General features: G+C 40.4%; 1 protein-coding gene across 1 annotated transcript in view; it reads right to left on the bottom strand.

Annotated features, from left to right (window-relative positions):
* Positions 1–1,262: 1,262 nt before the first annotated feature.
* The window catches only part of LOC124265747 (survival of motor neuron-related-splicing factor 30-like), a 91,962-nt gene continuing 71,286 nt past the window's right edge, over positions 1,263–21,938 (bottom strand). The window contains exons 3-7 of the mRNA XM_046700570.1: positions 20,168–20,319; positions 19,669–19,762; positions 5,709–5,779; positions 4,042–4,168; positions 1,263–1,801 (exon numbers count right to left, since the gene is read on the bottom strand). Coding sequence (XP_046556526.1) covers positions 1,655–1,801; positions 4,042–4,168; positions 5,709–5,779; positions 19,669–19,762; positions 20,168–20,319 — 591 coding nt within the window. The 3' untranslated portion in view covers positions 1,263–1,654. The remainder of the gene's footprint in view (positions 1,802–4,041; positions 4,169–5,708; positions 5,780–19,668; positions 19,763–20,167; positions 20,320–21,938) is intronic.

Genomic DNA, 21,938 nt, shown 5'->3' with positions numbered 1-21,938 from the left:
AGTATTCGTGAATGCAACAAATATTTAGAATTATCACCATGTGATAACAACTAGAATTATTCAGCCTCTTTACCTGTGTGGTTAATGGAATTATATCATGTCAGATTTATTGTGTAAATAGCTTTCGTTTTGTGCATGTAATTATTGTGTATATTTTTGTGAACTGTGTATATATTCATTAAATTTGAGACAGTTTGGATGTATAAGAATTTCCTCCGGGATAATAAAGTTATATCTTATCTTAATATTAGACATTAACGGACGCTCATCCTCAGCACATGGCAGACAGACAGTCTGTCAACGTAACCCAATAATTCGAGTTATCTCCCCTTTTCGAGTCCTAGAAAATGGACTCGAGTCCAGCTAAACCCAACTTGTCCTCGAGTACTCGAGTACCCGTGGAAGCCCTAACCCAGAGGTGTACCATTCTTTTCATCTCAACCCATGATTTTCCCATCCCTTTCATCACAACCCAGAGCTGTCCCATCCTTTTCATCTCAACCCCGAGCTGTGCCATTCTTTTCATCTCAACCCAGAGCTGTGCTATTCTTTTCATTTCAACCCAGGATTGTCCCATCCCTTTCATCTCAACCCAGGATTGTCCCATCCTTTTCATCTCAACCCAGAGCTGTCCCATCCTTTTCATCTCAACCAAGAGCTGTCCCATCCTTTCATCTCAACCCAGAACTGTGTCATCCTTTCATCTCAACCGAGAGCTGTGTCATCCTTTCATCTCAACCCAGAGCTGTCCCATCCTTTCATCTCATCCTTTTCATCTCAACCCAGAGCTGTGTCATCCTCTCATCTCAACCCAGAGCTGTGTCATCCTTTCATCTTCAGAGCTGTCATCCTTTCATCTCAACCGAGAGCTGTGTCATCCTTTCATCTCAACCCAGAGCTGTCCCATCCCTTTCATCACAACCCAGAGCTGTGTCATCCTTTCATCTCAACCGAGAGCTGTGTCATCCTTTCATCTCAACCGAGAGCTGTGTCATCCTTTCATCTCAACCCAGAGCTGTGTCATCCTTTCATCTCAACCCAGAGCTGTGTCATCCTTTCATCTCAACCCAGAGTTGTGTCATCCTTTCATCTCAATCCAGAGCTGTCCCATCCCTTTCATCACAACCCAGAGCTGTTATCACTTCCATACCAACAATGTAAGAGCTTTTTCTTTACAGCACTTTTATAAGCATCCGAAAGCATGTACTTTTAAGTAGTAATGGTATTCAATGATAATTATTTTCAACTAATCAAACAAAATGTGTATAAAAATCAATTTATTTCAGTTCATTTTAAGTGATATTAACCCTGTGAAATGATCTGTGTCTAGCATAAGAAGATGACTGTACACACATATGATTAGTGCATCACTTGGATCTGGTTCCTCAGTAGGTCGAAACACTCAGGGTCACAACACTACAACACACTACCAGGACAGTGGATGCCTTGTGTACAATAGTCCTGTATCAGTGGAGATCCTCAGTTGTCACAGTCTGTTTGCTACTGAAGATGTCTCATGTCTCATAAATGTCTCACTGAATAATGAACAGTTTCATGGCTTACAGTCATAACTGAACAGTCATCAGTGTCCAGAATTCCTTTTCTCCATGGATTGTGAGACCAGACAAAAGTTCCGTTAATATCCGAAAGGGTGTCATTTCTTCCATTTTTCCTGGTGTTGATATGCTGTCATAGGTTTGCCCCCTACTCCACATGTTCCGACCCCAACCTTGCCCTTGTCCCCATCAGGGGTTGCAAATATGCTCTTCTTGACACGACCTTTGTTTGTCTTGGAAAATGTCTGCAAAAGAAAAAGGTCATAATATTGTGAAAACAAGAAGGGGACTACCTTGAGTAACAAAGGCAAAGAAGGTCACATAAAACCATTGATATACACACTTGGTCTGAAGATAGGCCAAATAAAACTGTTTACATATAAAATTTAACTCACTTGAGATACAGCGGGTTACTTATAATTTCCTGAATACTGTGTGATACCATTTTTGAATTACCTGATCTATTTCATTTCAAAGTCATATTCCACACTAATATTTGCCCCATATGTACCAGTCCATTCAAATCCCTTCATACAGACAATAAGAAATACATCATAAGTGACATTTCCATGAAAACATATATCTAACATAAACATGTCATAACACCAGATCAATCTTTGCAACTGATAGTGTTGCTAAATACAGAAGACTCACTGTGTTTTCAGTGACTGATTTTACATAATCAGATTCCAGAAAACATGGAATAGTGAAACAGCAAAACAGTATTCAATAACTAACTTCATTGAAGTCACTGAGAATCATATGGTTATAAAGAAGGATAACAATTTATGGACGAACGACTTCTTCATTAGTGTACTTCAACTTGTAAATGCCCCTCAAAGATGTTGTCATAAAGAGGTCAACACTTTCATTGTGTATTAGTGGGCTATAACTTGATTATAATCATGTGTGTCTTCAATGCTTCTTTGGTTTGTGGAGAACCTTGACAGGAGCCATAACTTTTAAAATTGAAACAGAATTGTAATCTGATTAGAACCTTGACAATGACACTGGCCTTCACATGAAACAGAGGTGTATATTTGGGGAGAACCGTGACAATGACACTTGCCTTCACATGAAACAGAGGTGTATATTTGGGGAGAACTGTGACAATGGCCCTGGCTTTCACATGGAAACAGAGGTGTATATCTGGGGAGAAGCGTGACAATGGCCCTGGCTTTCACATGGAAACAGAGGTGTATATCTGGGGAGAACCGTGACAATTCGAGGCCTTCACATGGAAACAGAGGTGTATATCTGGGGAAAACTTGACAATTGCCCTGGCCTTCTCATGGAAACAGAGGTGTATATTTGGGAGAACTGTGACAGTGTCTTTAAAGGGGCACTGATGTAGAGTGATTCCTATTTTATGCCAAACATCTAATTATATCATCTTGTTGCCAGGTGGTCAGTCCCTGGCCCTCAAACGCGACGGACACAGGGACTGGGCAGCTGTCCACCTGTCATTCTACCTGTGATTTTATACCAAAGGATGCATATACCAGAGAACGCAACCCAGTCAAGACTTCTAGGATATCATCCAGGTACTAGTGGGAAAACAACAAAAGCAACAACCAATCATGTGGAATTGCTCCATTTAACTTTTGACAATAAAATAGAGATGTTCATTTGATGATAACCTTTAACCTTGACTTTTGACATGGAAACAGAGGGACTTAGACAATAGCCTTGGCAATGAACATGGAAACAGATGGACTTTGACAATAGCCTTGACAATGAACATGGAAACAGAGGGACTTTGACAATAGCCTTGACAATGAACATGGAAACAGAGGGACTTAGACAATAGCCTTGACAATGAACATGGAAACAGAGGGACTTAGACAATAGCCTTGACAATGAACATGGAAACAGAGGGACTTTGACAATAGCCTTGACAATGAACATGGAAACAGAGGGACTTAGACAACAGCCTTGACAATGAACATGGAAACAGAGGGACTTAGACAATAGCCTTGACAATGAACATGGAAACAGAGGGATTTTGACAATAGCCTTGACAATGAGCATGGAAACAGAGGGACTTTGACAATAGCCTTGACAATGAACATGGAAACAGAGGGACTTTGACAATAGCCTTGACTATGGACATAGACTAAACACATAAATTGTGCAAAGTGAGAAAAATATTCAACTTAAATAATCACATCAAAGCATGTCTCAAATAATATACACATGTGCTCAAGCCTGAATATTTTATAACTTGCAGTTGAATTGTTCCTGGCAGTTTGATGAAGTCATTCACAGACAATATCAGCTATGGTGTATTATTGCAAGTAAATTACTTGTGGCAGGAGCTTAATAAAGAAGCTGTTTCACATCTAAACATTGAATGATAAACAGTTTGTGCCGATGGGAAAGCAGTTGTTATATCTCGTAACTCCCAACAGTTTTTCTTTTGGTTTAGCACCAGTGAAGTAAATGATATACAAGTGTCTGGAATCTTGTTTTGCCCTGAAATCACCTTGGCATTGAATGACTGCCACTTGCTCTTCTCTTGCTCACGTTCTTCCTCTAACATCTTCATTCGCAGGGCTTTCTTCTGAGCTTTCTTCCTCTTATATTCCCTCTGTTGTACTGCTAAATCTTTCCTGAAACATAAATGATGTCAATAAACAGGTAATGTTTCAGTACATGTCTATATACAGGTAATGTTCCAGTACATGTCCATATAAAGATACTGTTCCAGTACATGTCAATATACAGGTAATGTTCTAGTACATGTCAATATACAGGTGATGTTTCAGTACACGTCTATTTACAGGTAATGGTTCAGTACAGGTCCATATAACAGTTATGTTTCAGTACATGTCTATATACAGGTGATGTTTCAGCACATGTCTATATGTCTATACACAGGTGATGTTTCAGTACATGTTTATATGTCTATACACAGGTGATGTTTCAGTACATGTCTATATACAGATAATGTTTCAGTACATATCAATATACAGGTAATGTTCCAGTACATGTCTATATACAGGTGATGTTTCAGTACATGTCTATATACAGATAATGTTTCAGTACATGTCTATATACAGGTGATGTTTTAGTACATGTCAGTATACAACCCCTCCACTGACATTTTCTCAAAGCTTCTGAAGTCATAAAAATACTATCCTGTATCCTGTACAGACAAAATGTGTTTCACAATAACCTCATATATCACCAGTCTTCAATAGATACGTCCCCAACATTTGTTGTGTTATCATACATACAATCAATAAGAACTATTGGTTGATAATTCCTTTGATTACCGCCGACTTCACTGGTATAGTATATAGAGATTAATACCCAAGCGTAGATGTCATATTGTATTTACAACACAGGTGTCTTAGAAATGATATTCAGAAGGCCCTAATTACAAATAACAGTGTTTTACTGGCAGTTGTTGAAGGTGATCTAAATATAGCCTTGAAGTGAATGAATACAAATACAGAGAGGTCAATTCACTGCGCAGGAACTGTTGTAGGACAAAAATTTCGAGCGAATTTAAAATAGTCAAAATAGAAAAAAGCAGTCCAGCATTCCGATGTCACGTGATTGACACAACTGGCCATTGAAATGGCCTCTACGGTTTATTACATGTGGGCAACGTATCGAAGATATGTCATCACTTATCTTTAACACATATATATAATGAAAGACCATACTATAAACCATTCTATAAACCTGGCATAACAGCTAATGGAACAGCTCCTGACTAGCTGGGGTCATCTGACCTGGCTGTGCTGAGTTGCACCTGAATGTGTGCTGGTGCTGTTCCACCAGCCGTTTGTCACCCCTCGGTGTGAAGCGTGAAAATAGCACAATTTTACATTATGGTTTCTTAAACAACTTTTTCCGTGATCGATCAAAATATGTCTGATTTCAGATCCTGTTGAGTACAGAGGTTTCAGGACCATGTGTCTTATTTATGTGTTGTGCACTTATACCCTATTTCGAGATATTAAATCATTCATCATTCTCATTTGAACCCAAACGGACTTATACATTGCTAGAAGATGACAGAAGTCCCAGAAAAGAAGCTCACATTGACAATTGTTAGCAGCAGTGGCAGTGGCAGTGATTAACTGAAGAAACCCTTAAAGCAATCCTGTTTCACATTTCTTTCAGATGATTCAGACCTACTTTGACTTTGGCTTGTTGTCTGTCTGTCTGTCCAGTGACTGACTTGGATCAGCTGGCTTCAGTGAAGATATCTGGATGTGAAAATATCAGTCTGTTAATGACAAAATATATTGTTCACAAATGGACAAAATCATTAATGATGATTATAAAAACAGGGCTCCAAATAAGGGCCATATTGGCATATGTACGGATATAAACTGTGCATGATAAGGTAGGAAATAATTTAGAAAACGTAGCAGATACTCACCACAGCAATGGTGTATGGTCTTAGAATCATTTACAGACATATTTATCTAAAAAAGTATTGTTTCATTGTTTATTGACCTGTTTACACAAGAGTAGCAAAGTTGTGGTGCAAATATGAATTGTTGATACTCCCTTAAATTCCATTCAGTACTCATAATGTACACTTAACTTTTTCAAGTACACCTGTATTGAAAATATAAGGAGTATGTACTCCTGATGTTGAAAAATTATCCGGAGCCCTGATAAAAAGCAATGTTTATGTGATGACCCTGTTTAGGATGATTGTCTTAGGATACTACAGGTACAACTACTGTAGCACTGAACCAGGATACTACAGGTACAACTACTGTAGCACTGAACCAGGATACTACAGGTACAACTACTGTAGCACTGAACCAGGATACTACAGGTACAACTTCTGTAGCACTGAACCAGGATACTACAGGTACAACTACTGTAGCACTGAACCAGGATACTACAGGTACAACTACTGTAGCACTGAACCAGGATACTACAGGTACAACTACTGTAGCACTGAACCAGGATACTACAGGTACAACTACTGTAGCACTGAACCAGGATACTACAAGTACAACTACTGTAGCACTGAACCAGGATACTACAAGTACAACTTCTGTAGCACTGAACCAGGATACTACAAGTACAACTTCTGTAGCACTGAACCAGGATACTACAGGTACAACTACTGTAGCACTGAACCAGGATACTACAGGTACAACTACTGTAGCACTGAACCAGGATACTACAAGTACAACTACTGTAGCACTGAACCAGGATACTACAGGTATAACTACTGTAGCACTGAACCAGGATACTACAGGTACAACTACTGTAGCACTGAACCAGGATACTACAGGTACAACTACTGTAGCACTGAACCAGGATACTACAGGTACAACTTCTGTAGCACTGAACCAGGATACTACAGGTACAACTACTGTAGCACTGAACCAGGATACTACAGGTACAACTACTGTAGCACTGAACCAGGATACTACAGGTACAACTACTGTAGCACTGAACCAGGATACTACAGGTACAACTACTGTAGCACTGAACCAGGATACTACAGGTACAACTACTGTAGCACTGAACCAGGATACTACAAGTACAACTACTGTAGCACTGAACCAGGATACTACAAGTACAACTTCTGTAGCACTGAACCAGGATACTACAAGTACAACTTCTGTAGCACTGAACCAGGATACTACAGGTACAACTACTGTAGCACTGAACCAGGATACTACAGGTACAACTACTGTAGCACTGAACCAGGATACTACAAGTACAACTACTGTAGCACTGAACCAGGATACTACAGGTATAACTACTGTAGCACTGAACCAGGATACTAAAGCAATCAGCTGTGCACATGTTTCCCGGCGAACAAGTTCAAACATGCACAATAATATAACGGGACGAATTCTGAAGCAGTCATCAGTAAAATATAATACAGAATTACTTGGGCTTCAATCGAACAGAAACCAGTTACTCGTGCACAAAAATAACCCCTTTACACCTACCTGTTATTTTTACGATTGTAACATAAACAGGTATGTATACAATGAAACACAATTAGAATAAATATAACACAAATCTATTTATTTTCTAATTCCTTTTATTAACACTTTAGATTTCCAGTCATGAATTCAAAATGGCTCGAACAATCAGTGATACCTGTGTAAACAGTTATGTGAAAATCGCCGTTACAAATTAAGACCGGGATTCCCTTCGAATATTCAAAGTGTACAACATTGGTACTTTTACTGGAGAGATGTGACAAGTGTCATGTATCGTCTAGCAAAAATACCTGACACGATAATGTCAGTGCCTGTCCATTGTGAGATCGATGTGCCTCGATGTTTCTTTGATGCATTGATGAAGATGACATTTTTCACTGATACAGTATGATGAAGACCCACTTCCAACTCCGAGCTATTATGTGATTCCAATGTTATCAAATTCTCTCATGACAATCAGAACAAAAACACACTCGTTGAAACAATGTATCAACATGGAACGTTTTGCTAGGCTTCATGAGTGCAAATGGCGGCACACGTCCTTTCTATTCAATCAAACATCATCATCATCATCATCATATATACATTTGTATAGCGCCGATATCCAGCTCCGCTCAGCTGCTCAAAGGCGCTTTGTTTTTCCCTCGTTCACTGGATGTCAATCTCAACGGCACATCGTATTGTCAATCTCAACTCCCTGGGGAGCATACAAACTCTTGCAGCCACTAGGCGCACCGAGTTATTGTGGCATTCCCATCCTTACGAGGTACCCATTCACAGCTGGGTGCACTGGGACACATAGTCACAGTACTTTGTCCAAGTTCACTGCACGTTGCTGTACCCGCAACTGGGTGTTTGCACGTATTCATGTGGCCACCATCTGGTCATATACCTACGGATTCGTGGGTTCTTTTAAGTGCACAGGGTTGTGTACTGTACACTAGGGGTTGTGACAACACTGAAAGAGTCTGCACACAAAGTTGACTCCAAGGTTTTTACACCCGGTCACAGGTGGGCTCGATCCCGTCACCTCAAGCTCGCTGGATCACTAGCCTGGCGCTTTAGCCAGTTCGCCCACCGCGCCCCCATGTACAGGAACGGTTGATCTACACATAAGTCATTGCTCAAGATATTCCTTCGACGCATGATAATGCAAAGTTTATGTCTTGATAACATACAGGATGTAATTAACTCACATTTCATACTGACAACTCCGTAAATTCGGTTACATTCCAAGTGGCAGTTTCTGGCTCGGGAAAACGAGAAGGATGTGGCGAAGAAGAGTAGTCCCCATTGACAGTGAACGTAACCTCAGCAATGTCACATTCAAGCACATTGGGTGCACCTAATGACACACACTCAATAGTTTTGGCTCCGGTCGATGGGAGAACATTGAACAGAAACTGGTACACAAGTACAGATCCCCAGTGTGCAGAGATATCCGAAACAATCTTCCGATGACGACAACCACCAAGCAATAACGATGACGTCACACGCTCAAATATTTTTTGCTTGCAAGAATTAAAATCATTCACATTTGCACGGTAACATCATTGTTTTAGAGTGTTTAATTAATTTTCTGTGATGTTATCTAGTTTTAATTATCACTAATGCCTTTATGATGAGAAGAGGTGGCAGAAACTTTTTTGTGGAGGGTCACCATGGGGATGAGTAGTGATTAGGAAGCCAAGTGACGTCACTCATTCATAAACGTTGTGTTGTGTATTATTGCGCACCTACGATGAGAACATATGAAATTTGAATCCATTTGACCATACAATGGTGCGATTTTATGGTGTGTAAGAAACAGATTACTGTACTCGTGTCTGTCAGATACCATTTATATTACAACTCGTTGTTTTGAAACGTATTTAACTCGCTTTTGCTCGTTAAATACGTTTTGAAACAACTCGTAAGATAAATGGTATCTGACAGACACTCGTTTAGTAATCTCTATGTCTCATGTGGCTACAAGTACAAATAGATCAGCACAGCTGCTAATTATACTTTAGTGGAAAGCAGTACACACACAATAGACCTAAACCCTTATTACAGGTACCATAGTCCTGTGAAACATATTTTTTGTGTGGATAAAAATGACATGTTATACTGACTCATACTAAGTAATTGTAATTGATCTTCAGTAACCCATGCTTGTCGTAAAAGGTGACTAACGGGATCGGGTGGTCAGACTCGCTGACTTGGTTGACACGTCGTTGAATCGAGTTGCGCAGATTGATGCTCATGCTTTTGATCACTGGATTGACTGGTCCAGACTAGACTATTTACAGACTGCCGCCATACAGCTGGAATAATGCTGAGTGCAGCATAAAACTAAACTCACTTACTCATACTTATTGCTTATCTCCCCTTTCTCCTGAAACCTCTGTCCTATGTTCCCATGAAAAGTATAAAAATAGCTCACGCCAAATGGGGCCTCTCCCTCGCCTGCAATAACAAGCGGCCCATGTGACTGCCAACAGCTTGTCACTCTCTCCAAAGCCAAAGGAAATTCTTTTGCATAAACCAAATGGTGGAGAAGTGGGGATGGTTGGGAGGGCATTCAGATTATGAGTTTCTATCACAAAAAATACGCGTTTCCTTGTCCTGATTCATACTTATTGCTTGAATCAAACAGATAGATAGTGGGTCAGCCATCTATTGGATTACAATAAAACTGTTCAATCCACCCCATGGGAACTCTTCAAATCTTCAGGTTACTGCGTCAATATGTGGGGGACCACCTACTCTTAATTAAAAAAGAAGTAAATCGTTAGATGTTGTATATTTTTAAGACTTGCAAAGAATTATATTCTCACTTATTTTGGTTCGATCCATATGTTAAAAATAGAGCACTCATGCTCTGATTTATCTAGTAAAACAGGGGACATGGACTCTCTGTCGGTGTTTATGGAAGAGTAACCTGATGTCTATGAATCTATGAGATTATGGGTAAGTAGTTATCGCCCACCCCTCCCCACAATCCTACTCTCCAATGCTAGATCCCTGGAAAACAAACTTTCTGAACTACACGCCTGTGTGTCATACATCTACGAGTACAGAGAAAGTTGACTACTTTGCTTCACAGAGACCTGGATTAGTGAAAGTGTTGATGATTCTGTGTTGAAGCTGAATGGATTTGGTACACCCCTACGTCAAGACCGCCAATCGAAGGACACAGGAAAATCGATTGGAGGGGGTGTGTGTATCTATGTAAATAAAAAGTGGTGTAGTAATGTTATAGTCAGGGACAGATTTTGTACAAAAGACATTGAACTCTTGTCTGTATCTTTTCGGCCATTTTATTTACCACGAGAGTTTGGGCAGGTGTTTGTCGTACTAGTGTATATTCCCCCATGCGCCAACAACAACCAAGCCGCAGAAACAATCAATCACCACGTGCAAAAGCTGGAAAACATTTCACCAGAAGCACCCAAGCTCATTCTTGGGGACTTTGTCTGTATGCTGAAGAAAGCGTTACCTCATTATCAGCAGTATGTGGGTGTCAAGAGAGCTAAAAACCTTACTAAACGAGAAAAAGAGAGCTTTTGAAGAAAATGATAAAGTCAGGGTGAAGAACGTTCAAAAGGATATCAATCGGAAAGTTTATCAGTGTAAGAATGAGTTCAAGAACAAGGTTGAGTCTCAGTTCAAACAGAATGACCTACGGCAAGTTTGGCAAGCTGTCAAGAGGATGATCGGATGCGATGGTGTTAAACAAGTAATACGTGCAGATGACGACAAGACCTTTGCCAATGACCTAAACTCCCTCTACTCCAGATTTGACTGTCATGACTTCTCCCAAGAAACAAACAACATCCTTAATCAGTTGACTCACCAGGACAATGACACCATCATTTCGGAAAGTGATGTCACCCGTTGTCTTTGGAAAATTAACATTCGGAAGTCGGCAGGGCCACCAGATAAAGTGGACAGTATTGTTCTCAAAGAGTGCCGTGATCAGCTGGCTTACATCATCCGCACGTTGTTTCAACGCTCCAAGGATAACCATTGTATCCCTAAGTTATGGAAACTATCTGAAATAATCCCTGTGCCAAAGAAACCCAAGCCATCCTGTTTGAATGATTATAGACCTGTAGTGCTTACGTCCGTGCTGATGAAGTATTTTGAGAGAATCATTCTCAGTTTTCTCCTCAATGACGTCAGACACAAACTGGATCCTCTTCAGTATGCCTACCAGGCACGGCATGGAGTAGAGGACGCCACACTGAGTCTCCTACACAGAGTGTACAAACACCTTGAGAAACCACGCTCCTACGCTCGCATCTTGTTCGTCGACTTCTCTTCTGCATTCAACACCATACAGCAGAATATTCTCCTTCAGAAACTCCTCGACCTCTCCGTGAACACTTATATCATCAGGTGGATATCAAGCTTCCTTTCCCATAGAACCCAATGTGTTAAAGCCAACAATGTGCTTTCCGACGTCACTCCTATCAACACTGGCGCCCCACAAGGTTGTGTCCTCTCTCCAGTATTGTTCATTCTGTACATCAACGATTGCAGGAGCAGCAAGGATAACTGTTCAACAGTAAAGTTTGCTGATGATACTGCACTAGTCGCTCTCCTGACAGACTCTGAAGAAGGTTATCGGTCTGAAGTCAATAAATTTACAACATGGTGTAGCAGAAACTTCCTTCAGCTTAATACTAGAAAAACCAAAGAGATGGTAATTGACTTCAGGCAAAATTCAAACTGTGCCCCTCTGCAAATCCATGGTGAAACGATAGAGACTGTCACGGATTACAAGTATCTCGGAACTATCAGACAGTAAACTGACTTTCTTTCAAAATGCCGAGGCTATATACAAGAAATGTCAACAACGGATGTATTTTATGAGAAAGCTCAGATCTTTTAACATTGACAATACCATTTTGAATGTTTTCTATAACTGCTGTATCCAATCTATTTTACTGTTCTCTGTTCAATGTTGGTTCGGTGCCCTTTCTCTCCAAAACAAAAACAAACTGCAAAAAGTTGTAACCATCTGTTCAAAAATTGTCGGCATGAATTTTAACCCCCTTTGTTATATGTATGAGAATCGTGTTTTAATGTCTGCGAACAAAATTTTATCCGACCCGTCTCACGATTTACATTCTTGTTTTAAACTTTTACCATCTGGACGTAGATTCCTCGTACCTAAAGTTTGCACAAAAAGGTCCCAAACATCTTTTATACCTGTTAGCATTAGACTTTTAAATGAATGTTAGACCCAGCCACAATTTTAAATGCATTTGACTACTAGTCTCTTACAGTATACACTGGTTATCCTTTTCATCCTGTTTATCTGTGTGTTTAAGGTGATCCTTGTTCCTTGCTTAATTTGTTTTAACCATGCTGTATGCCTCATTGTTGTAAAGGGAATTCCTTTGTCGGGCAATAAAGTATTATTATTATTCTAAATGGAATTGTCAACTGTTGCGCTACAACCAAGGTCCCGAAACATCTGGAAACATCCCCTGTAGCAAAGTCCCTGAGGTTAGTGAAGACAGTGTCCAATCTCCAGAAACATACTTCCATAAATGACGAAATAGAGCAGTTGTCGTGTAGAGCTAGTATGGACGCTATGGCTCTGACTTCGTGAGGATTGGAGGCCCTAGGTGGATCCAGTCCTGCTCTCAAAATCACTGCTCTCAGCCAGGAGACTGGTGTTCTGGATACTACAGCAGATGTAGCGGGTGATATTGTGATGAAGAGTCTCTTAAACTTCCTTTTCCTCACAGCAGGTTTTTTTTCAGATATATTTTCAATGCTCTGATGGACAAAAGGTCAAGTCTTGAGTATGGATGATAATGCAGGGATGTGGGATTGTCTATCTGGTTGTCCTGGTAGATGGTTCTTCGCAATGAAGTCCCATGTGAGTCCGAGATGCACAGCTGGATGATCACCAGAATCAAATCTAGTTCAGCTGTAGTCAATCACATGGATCTCAGATATCCTGGCAGCGGTGGCATGTGTTAGGAGGAATAGAATCTTCTGAATAAGTAGCTCAAAGTCTGCCTGTTTGTACTCATTGCTGGTAAGATGTTGAAGGACATAATTTAAGTCCCATGGTGGTGCTTTAAATTTCTTCAACTGGTCTTCTAGTCCAGTTTCTATTTTACTTTTCAGATGAAGTTGGCCCTGGGCCCATGGGTAATGAAACAGTTGCCATTGTAGGTGGGTCATGAGAAAAATCAAGGGAGATTATTCATTCACTCTGTAATTCTAATGATTTTATCATTCGAATTACAGCTGTTCAGTTGTATTAACTTTTAATTCAAACACTGTTAATTTAATGAGATGACCATAAAAGTTAATATCTTGACTTGCAACTTATATTTCAGTAACAGTCTGTTTCAATTTTAAATTTGTAGAAAACAGTAACTTATTTTGCTAAGACCGGGTGACTAGGTCAGAGCATTGTGAAGAGTGTTACATCTTGTGAAACAGTTTTCTCTGTTTGACTGATCTCCATTCACTTAGGCTGACCTCAAAATTAAAATACCTAATCCTTAAACCTTCAACAGCTATGAGTCGCAGTTCCATCAAGATTCTCATCATAAAGTTGATTTCCTAGAGGTTTTCATCAAATTCTGGGAACAAAAACCCGTTTCACAGTCTGATGTGTGGATAGGTGCTATGAGTGCATCTGAAGCAAGCATCAGTAGATTAGGAAAATCTTGACAGTGGTATAGTCCGTTTGGGTTCAAATGAGAACGACAAATGATTAAATAACTCGAAACTGGGATAAGTGCACAAAACATAAATAAGACACATTGACCTGAAACCTCTGTACCCAACAGGATCTGAAATCTGACGTTTTTTCATCAATCACGGAAAATGTTGTTTCATGCTGTTATCATGTAATTTTGTGCCATTTTCACTCTTCACACTGGGGGGGGGTCACAACTGGCTGATGGAACAGCACCTGACTAGCTGAGGTTGTCTACCTTGTTGTGCTGAGTTGCACCTGAATGTGTGCTGGTGCCGTTCCACCAGCCGTTTTTCACCCCTCAGTGTGAAGCGTCAAAATAGCCTAATATTATATGATGGTTTCTTGAACAACTTTTTCCGCAAATGATAAAAAAAAATGACAGATTTGAGATCCTGTTGGGTACAGAGGTTTCAGGACCATGTGTCTTATGTATCAATATTTAGAGATATTTAATCATTCATGGTTCTCATTTGAAACCAAATGGACTATAGATGTGTATTAAACTCCACAGATTCTGCATGTTATCTCTTGGACAACCTGAGTTGACAACTAGCTTCTTCGGTTTTCCCCATTCCACCCGTGCATCATCAGCATCAACAACTCGTGATTTGTCACTGCCAAAGTGTTCCAAGAGCTGCCCTAATTTCAGATTTCCCCACATTTCCAGGTCACTTGTGAAAAATGAAACTGAACACATACCAAGTACACCAAAGGCATATATACTGTTGTTTGGAAATGTTGTCTCAAGATTTAGTATTACTGCTTGTATGAAGTTATTTCTGATATTTTCAATGACATTTCTTCCTTTCAGGAGATGATTGGACTTGAGCTGAGCCTTTCCTCATTCATTAAGTGTTCCATCAATTTGCAGCTGATCCAAGTAGTTAGGTTTTCTGTGTTCCTTTTCATCACAAACTTCCTCCAGAGATGAAATGGCATTCTCAACTGATACCCATAGGGAGCCCATGAATCTGCTGATAGATGTTGTTCTGCCATGTGAAATATGAAGTCTGAAAACAGCTGGATACCAATTCAATTATACTGTCTATGCTGAGTTTTGTGTCAATACAACTGTCTAATTTTGCACAGCGAATGTCAAGAGCTTCATATAATGGAATGTTTGTAAATAAGTTAACATCATAGCTGACCATTCAGCCTGATAATCTAGGTTGAGGTGTCACTGAGGGTTTTGTTCACAAGGTCATGGAATTCAGGAGTGTCCATGATGACTGCTGCCTTCGCCTTGTCCGCTTCGGTGATGGTGAGGGTCTTATCGTTGCGGAGTTCTTGGATGGCCTTCTTTTCTTGTAATGAGAGATTGCTGCGTTCCTTAGGAGACTGTTTGATGAGGTGAGCTATTTGGTGCTGAAGGTAATCTACGTTGCGACTGGGTGCCAGTTGTTGGAGGCTGCTTTCGATGCTGATGATGAATTTGTCTGACTTGATTGTGCTGCAGGTGGGGACAAATTTCAGGCTTTTTGAAAGGAGGATGTCTCGTCAGTGGTTTGGAGCTGAGGTTGACTACGTTTTCTTGTAGTATGCTTCATGGCTGATGGTGGCGACGCTGGAATGGGATGAGTGAGCTGGTGCATGCTGCTGGAGGTTGTTGAATTTCTTGGTCTGGCGTTGTTTCATCTTATCATGGGGGATGCATTGCTGGTGGTTGTCAGTGACTGGACTTTCTGCAGGAGGTCAGGGCTGAAGGTGGCTTGTAGATTGGCTGAAGATCTGTGAAGGTTATCCTCCAGGGAGGCTTTCTTCTGTCTCAGTTGCTGGACTTGGAACTTGAGGATTCTGCTGCTGGCTTGATTTGTAGAATTTTCGAGATGGATGGGGTGCAGGTCTGGACAGGAGATTGGAGTCCATTAGGTACGATGTTGTTAGTTCTGCATCAGAGTAGGAAGGTGAGGTGGTTCTTCATCTTGATAATCTTGGAGTTGGTGGCTGAGTTGAAGTTGAGGAGTCTGCTTCATCTCAATGTAGATGTCTGATGAAATTCTTCAAAGGCATTTAGACAGTTGATGTAGTAATACAAGACAAATCTTATGGATAACAACTTCTTGATATATGTTTCACAACGTTTTGGGCTGTGTGAAAACAAGTTGAAAATACTGGAAAGTTTGGCAAGGTATGTTTATGCATGATCGTTACGAGTCATTTTATTTTTGTGGTCTGCCAACTGGTCCCAAGAGGTCAAGGAATAGTGCGTCATTTTTTTACTACTATGCGTCAATGGTGCAAGGGCGCGGTCTAAAATAGACTCTGCTAGTCTGAAGGATCTCAGCAGTGCGACAAGTTCCGGGACCTTGGTGAGCTTCAGCCCTGAATTCATAGTGAGGACCGAACTTAAGGCTGCCAGGTACGTAGTCACTGTAGAGCCTTTAAGATGTCTGGAAACTCTAAGATGACAAATACTCCGCCACTTGAGGATACATAGCCCTGGTCGCTGAGAACCATTCCCGGTTTCAAACTGGTGAAAGCTCTTCCACTTGTTATCATAAAGATTTCAAGTAGATCATCTGAGAGCTAAGGTGACGGAGTTTGCTGCTCTAGCTCAATATCCTCTTCTGGTAAGGCCGTTCATAATACGTTTAACTGGAACCTTTCTGGACTCGCATAAGCTTGTCTTGTTTGAGCATGTATGAGATGGTTGGGCCAGTTTGCGAGTCTTAGACTTAGCTGTCCGAGTAGTCTGATGAGGTTTGGAAACCATGTTCATGATGGCCAGTAGTCTCAGGATCTTCATCTGGGTGATCTTCCATATGACTCTTGGTAGAAGTACAGGTGGTGGGAATGCGACCTTCCCATGATATTGCTAGGGCATCTAGGTTCCAGGCTAGTGGATCTGGAACCGGTGAGACAAAGGTTGATTGACTGTTGAACCCTGTCACAAATAGGTCTATCTGCGGACAACCCTGTTCTCGCATCACCAGTTGTAAAGCCTCTGGATGTGGCATCAATTCTGTTGGGGATGGTCTGTTTGGTCTGGACAATGCATCTGCTAATACGTTGGTGGCTCAAGAATATGCCTGGCCTTTATTCCTAAGTTAAGACTGTATGTCAACTTGTAGAGACGCAATGTTAGTTCTAGCAGGGGCTCCAATCTTGTCGTGCCTTGCAGACTTATGTAGAAAGCCACTGCTGTGTTGTCAGTGTGCATCATGAGGAACTCGTTTCTGAGGAGGTGGGACCAGTGAGTTATGGCTCTCATAACTGCCTCTAACACCGGTCGGTTGATGTGAAGAGATTCTTCCCCTTTGGACCAGGTCTCAGTCTGAGGGTTCTTCAAAGTATTCGGCATACCATATATTACCCTAGATAAGCTGATCTCATAGATAAGACGACCCCCAAACTGGACCCTTGAAATCAGTATCAAAATGGTATGTTCTGTACATAAGCTGACACCCCACAATGGGGTCCCAATCGCGTTTAACTCAGATCACAAGACAACTGGCAGTTATAATTTGGGTCCGCATTATTCACAGCAATCACAATCATATTGTGTCTACTCATGCCTAAAAAATGAACTGTAGCTGACAGAAAATGAATATGTATATTTTGTTTCACCAAATGGGCCTTTTACGAGCTGGCCATGTTCTGGGCAATAAACGAAGCTACTGTATATTACCATAGATAAGCCTAATTTTTAAGACCAAACAAGACAAAGTCATCAATATCCCCCGCAATGGCAAAATACTCTTCATGATTATGTCTACGAGTTATGATTATGGCAAATATTTAGGTGTGTATATAGAAAAGTGGAAGGAGAGCATTGAAAGGAGCACTATCACCAATTTCAGTCTCAGTCAAACTTGTTGCAATGGAAACGCCAAAAATATTTTATTCAGAATTCCAAAACTACCAAAAGGCACCAGTACACCACCAGACCAATCTATGTGCCAAGTTTGGTGAAGAAATAGTCAACGGTTTTAGAGTTCTGCTCCGGAAAAGAACACAACCACCAATTTCAGTCTAAGTCAAACTTGTTGCCATGGAAGCGTTCGAAAAAACACAACCACCAATGTTTAATCAGAATTCCAAAACTACCAAAAGGCACCAGTACACCACCAGACCAATCTATGTGCCAAGTTTGGTGAAGAAATATTGAATGCTTTTAGAGTTCTGCTCCGGAAGAGAGCACTACCACCAATTTCAGTCTAAGTCGAACTTGTTGTCATGGAAACGCCAAAAATATTTTATTCAGAATTCCAAAACTGCCAAAAGGCACCAGTACACCACCAGATCAATGTATGTGCCAAGTTTGGTGATGAAATATTGAATGCTTTTAGAGTTCTGTTCCGGAAAAGACAAACGTGCACGGATGGACAGACGGAGTCCATTTTAATACCCTCCGCAAAACGCGTTTCGGGGGATAATAAGCAGCCTGTAGAAGGGTGTCGGCTTATCTACGGGTAACACTTTTGTTAAACTTTCTTTCCAGTAAGAAAATGACATCGTATCATTTCAAGTGAACGAACAAGATAAAACAACACTGAAGACGTCAAATTTGCAATTAACATCACTAGACAGGTTGTTGACAAGTAAGATTACCGTGTGTATTTGTCTCGTATATAGAGCTGGAAATAGTAATCAGATGTGACACGTTTCCCGGTGATCTACTGGTAGTATAACAGGATGAATTCTGACGCAGTGATTGGTAAAATATAATATCTAAAACTACTATTTTACCAAAAGAAATATATCCTGGCATTGTGTAATTTTAATTACAGGTTTTACTCTATAAATGTGAAATCAACACTAAGGCTATATGGACTCTTGCAAACATGGTAAGTGGAAGTTGCACGTGCATGGAATGAGGTGAAATAAGCATGCCATTTCACACACGTTTTCACTGATGTTACTGTAAATTAGCGGTTCATGGATGACGAGGCGGTAATCAGTTAGTGATTGTTGAGAATAATGTGAAGTTGATGCTATCATGGTTGGAGCGAAAAGCGTACCCTCACGAACATGGTAAGTGCAAGATGTACGCGCATGGAATAAGGTGAAATAAGCATGCCAGTTTGTTGACATTTGATCGTCCAGCTACAATAAATATGACTTCTGGTAGTAGTATCTAGCTGAGCCAGCTTTTTATCCTCCTCTCTGTAGGATTTCATCTTGGAGTTGCTCTTAAGGGAGTAGTCTTCATTGATCTCTGGTGCCTTGTTGAAGACCTCCATATTGTGAAGTGGGAACTTCTTCTAGTTGAATGATGGTGTTGGTAACCCCTTGGCCTTAGTAGCCTTTGCGAAGGCTGACTGCAAGGCATGTGCCACTTGAGATATCGGTTCATCAGCGGAATGGTTAAGGTATCAATATCGTCATCTTGGATAATACAGTAAGTGTACTTACTGTACTTGGGAACATAGGACGGAGGTTTCCATCATACCTCAGGAGAAAGGGGAGATAAGCAATAATCATGAGTAGCGATAGGGAAAAATTGACTAACTTGTGTAACGTCTGTGTTCCCATAGTCATCAAACGTGATAGTGCATGTCCCGTCATCCAGGATCTCATCAATCAAGGCCTCATAGTACCTGGCAAAACAAAGCAGATGTGCTGAATAAACAAGTGCAGGAGTCTCTGTGGAGGTGATGTATTTAATGGTGAGAACAAATACAGTACAAAAGGTGAAGATGTATTAGTGCAGGAGTATCTGGGGAAATGATGTCTACAAAGCAAGAATACATTAGTGCAGGAGTATCTGGTGAAATGAAAAAGCAAGAATACATTAATGTTGAGGTGTCTGAAAAGGTGACATTCAAGGCTATAGGCTGTCTAAATATTAATAATCTGCTATTATCTGAAGCTAAATGTCATTAACAATTATTGGAGTATTGACAATATCTCACATAAGATATTGTCAATGACAAAGTGGCAAATACTTGTCTAGTCTAACTGTATTCAGAACGCAGTGTTTCTGATAGATAGGTTACTTGTGTATACATTCCTGAATGTGCTGAGCACTTGTCCCCACACTCCAGCTGTGTTCTGACACAGTAGGTTCTCCCTCACCAACACCATCATGATGGCCTTCATCCCCATCAGCTGCTGCTGTTAGTTTGCCAACTATCAGCTCTGTTGTCAGGTCTATCACTTCCTGCATAGGACAAACAATGTAATTTTCTGAGTAAAATTGATATTTTATACTTATCCTGACTCATGCTTATTTGCTTGTCTTCTTCTTCTTTGCGAACACAGTGGAACACTTGTATCTCCCAAATGAAGTTCCCTTCAATGTAAAATCACTAATTAGTACTCACCACGAGTTATCTTTCCCCTCATGGCGGGGAGCGAGGAGCGCCACCTCCCGCCATGTGCCTCACTCTCTCCTTTTATAGCGAGCCCAACACTTGAATTTACAGGGAAATCCAAAGTGTTATGTGGGGAGGATGGGAGGGCTTACCTCATGAGTCAGGATAAGTATAAAATATCAATTTTACTCAGAAAATTACATATTTTTCCTTATCCTGACTCATGCTTATTTGCTTGTAGAATCCGACGGCTATGGAGGTGGGAATATATAATACTTTGGATTTGGATAATTAGTGATTTGAACTGTAATGACTGTAATAACCCTATAGGAACTTCATAAAGGCACTGAACTGATGAATTCCTGCTGCTAACTTATCAGCTGCCATATATAGGTTATTACAATATAATTATTATGATAAAGTATATACAACATTAATACAAAGCTTAAGACTAGTAGACTTAAGTTGTTAATGTGATAGCATAAACTCCTTTGAGTTTATAGTTAATATACTTTTATGAAGTAACCAAAGTACTAAGCTTAAGATATGCATAAACTTAAGCTATATGAGTATAGTACTGTGCTTAAGATATAATTTAACTTAAGCTATATAATAGCAAAAACTCCGTAGAGTTTGTTAGCTAATACATTTATAAAATGTGACCATATTACTGAGCTTAAGATATGATGAAACTTAAGCTAAATATAATAGCAAAACTCCTTAGAGTTGTTAGCTAATATATTGTATGATATAATAACCATAGTACTGAGCTTAAGATAATAGATTGAACTTAAGCAAAATATATATATAGCATGTAGCTATTTAGTACTGATATCAGATAAGTATAAAATCTGTAAGATTGACTTATCTTCTCCGAGGAACTATCAACTGTTGAGCGAGGACCATGGGACCGAAATGGTGGATACCTGAGACGTCCTCGGTGGTGATATCTCTCAGATAGTGGTTGGCAAACAACCCTCCATTATGGTATTCAAAGAGCAGTTGCCGTGTAGAGCAAGTGTTGATGCTAAGCTCTAATTTCATGAGGATTAGATGCTCTTGGAGGGTCGAGTCCTGCAGCCTTGTAGGCACGTGGTATGACAGTTCTGATCAAATGGAGATAGTAGTGCATTGAGACTTCCGTCTGCGTAGCTGTAGATAGAGGGATAAATAATCTCTTGAATTTTGCTCTCCTCTGTTTGGATCGGTGGAGATATATTTTCAGTGCTCTTACTGGGCATAGTGATAGATCCATCGTATCATGAGGTCCAAGTATGGATGAGAGAGCTGGGACGTGGAATAATCTGTCTGGTTGACCTGGCAATTGGTTCTTAGCTATAAAATCCCAGCGTAGTCCCAGATGAACAATGTTATGAATATCATCAAAGCGTGTTCTCTCGTAATCCAAAGCTTGAATCTCTGACATCCTGGCAGCCGTAGCTAGTGCTAACAGGAACAATGTTTT

This window comes from Haliotis rubra, unplaced genomic scaffold, assembly GCF_003918875.1.
Source record: "Haliotis rubra isolate DU_JTF1 unplaced genomic scaffold, ASM391887v1 Scf991, whole genome shotgun sequence".
Lineage (NCBI taxonomy): Eukaryota > Metazoa > Mollusca > Gastropoda > Lepetellida > Haliotidae > Haliotis > Haliotis rubra.
This window is presented reverse-complemented; position numbering and strand designations above follow the sequence as displayed.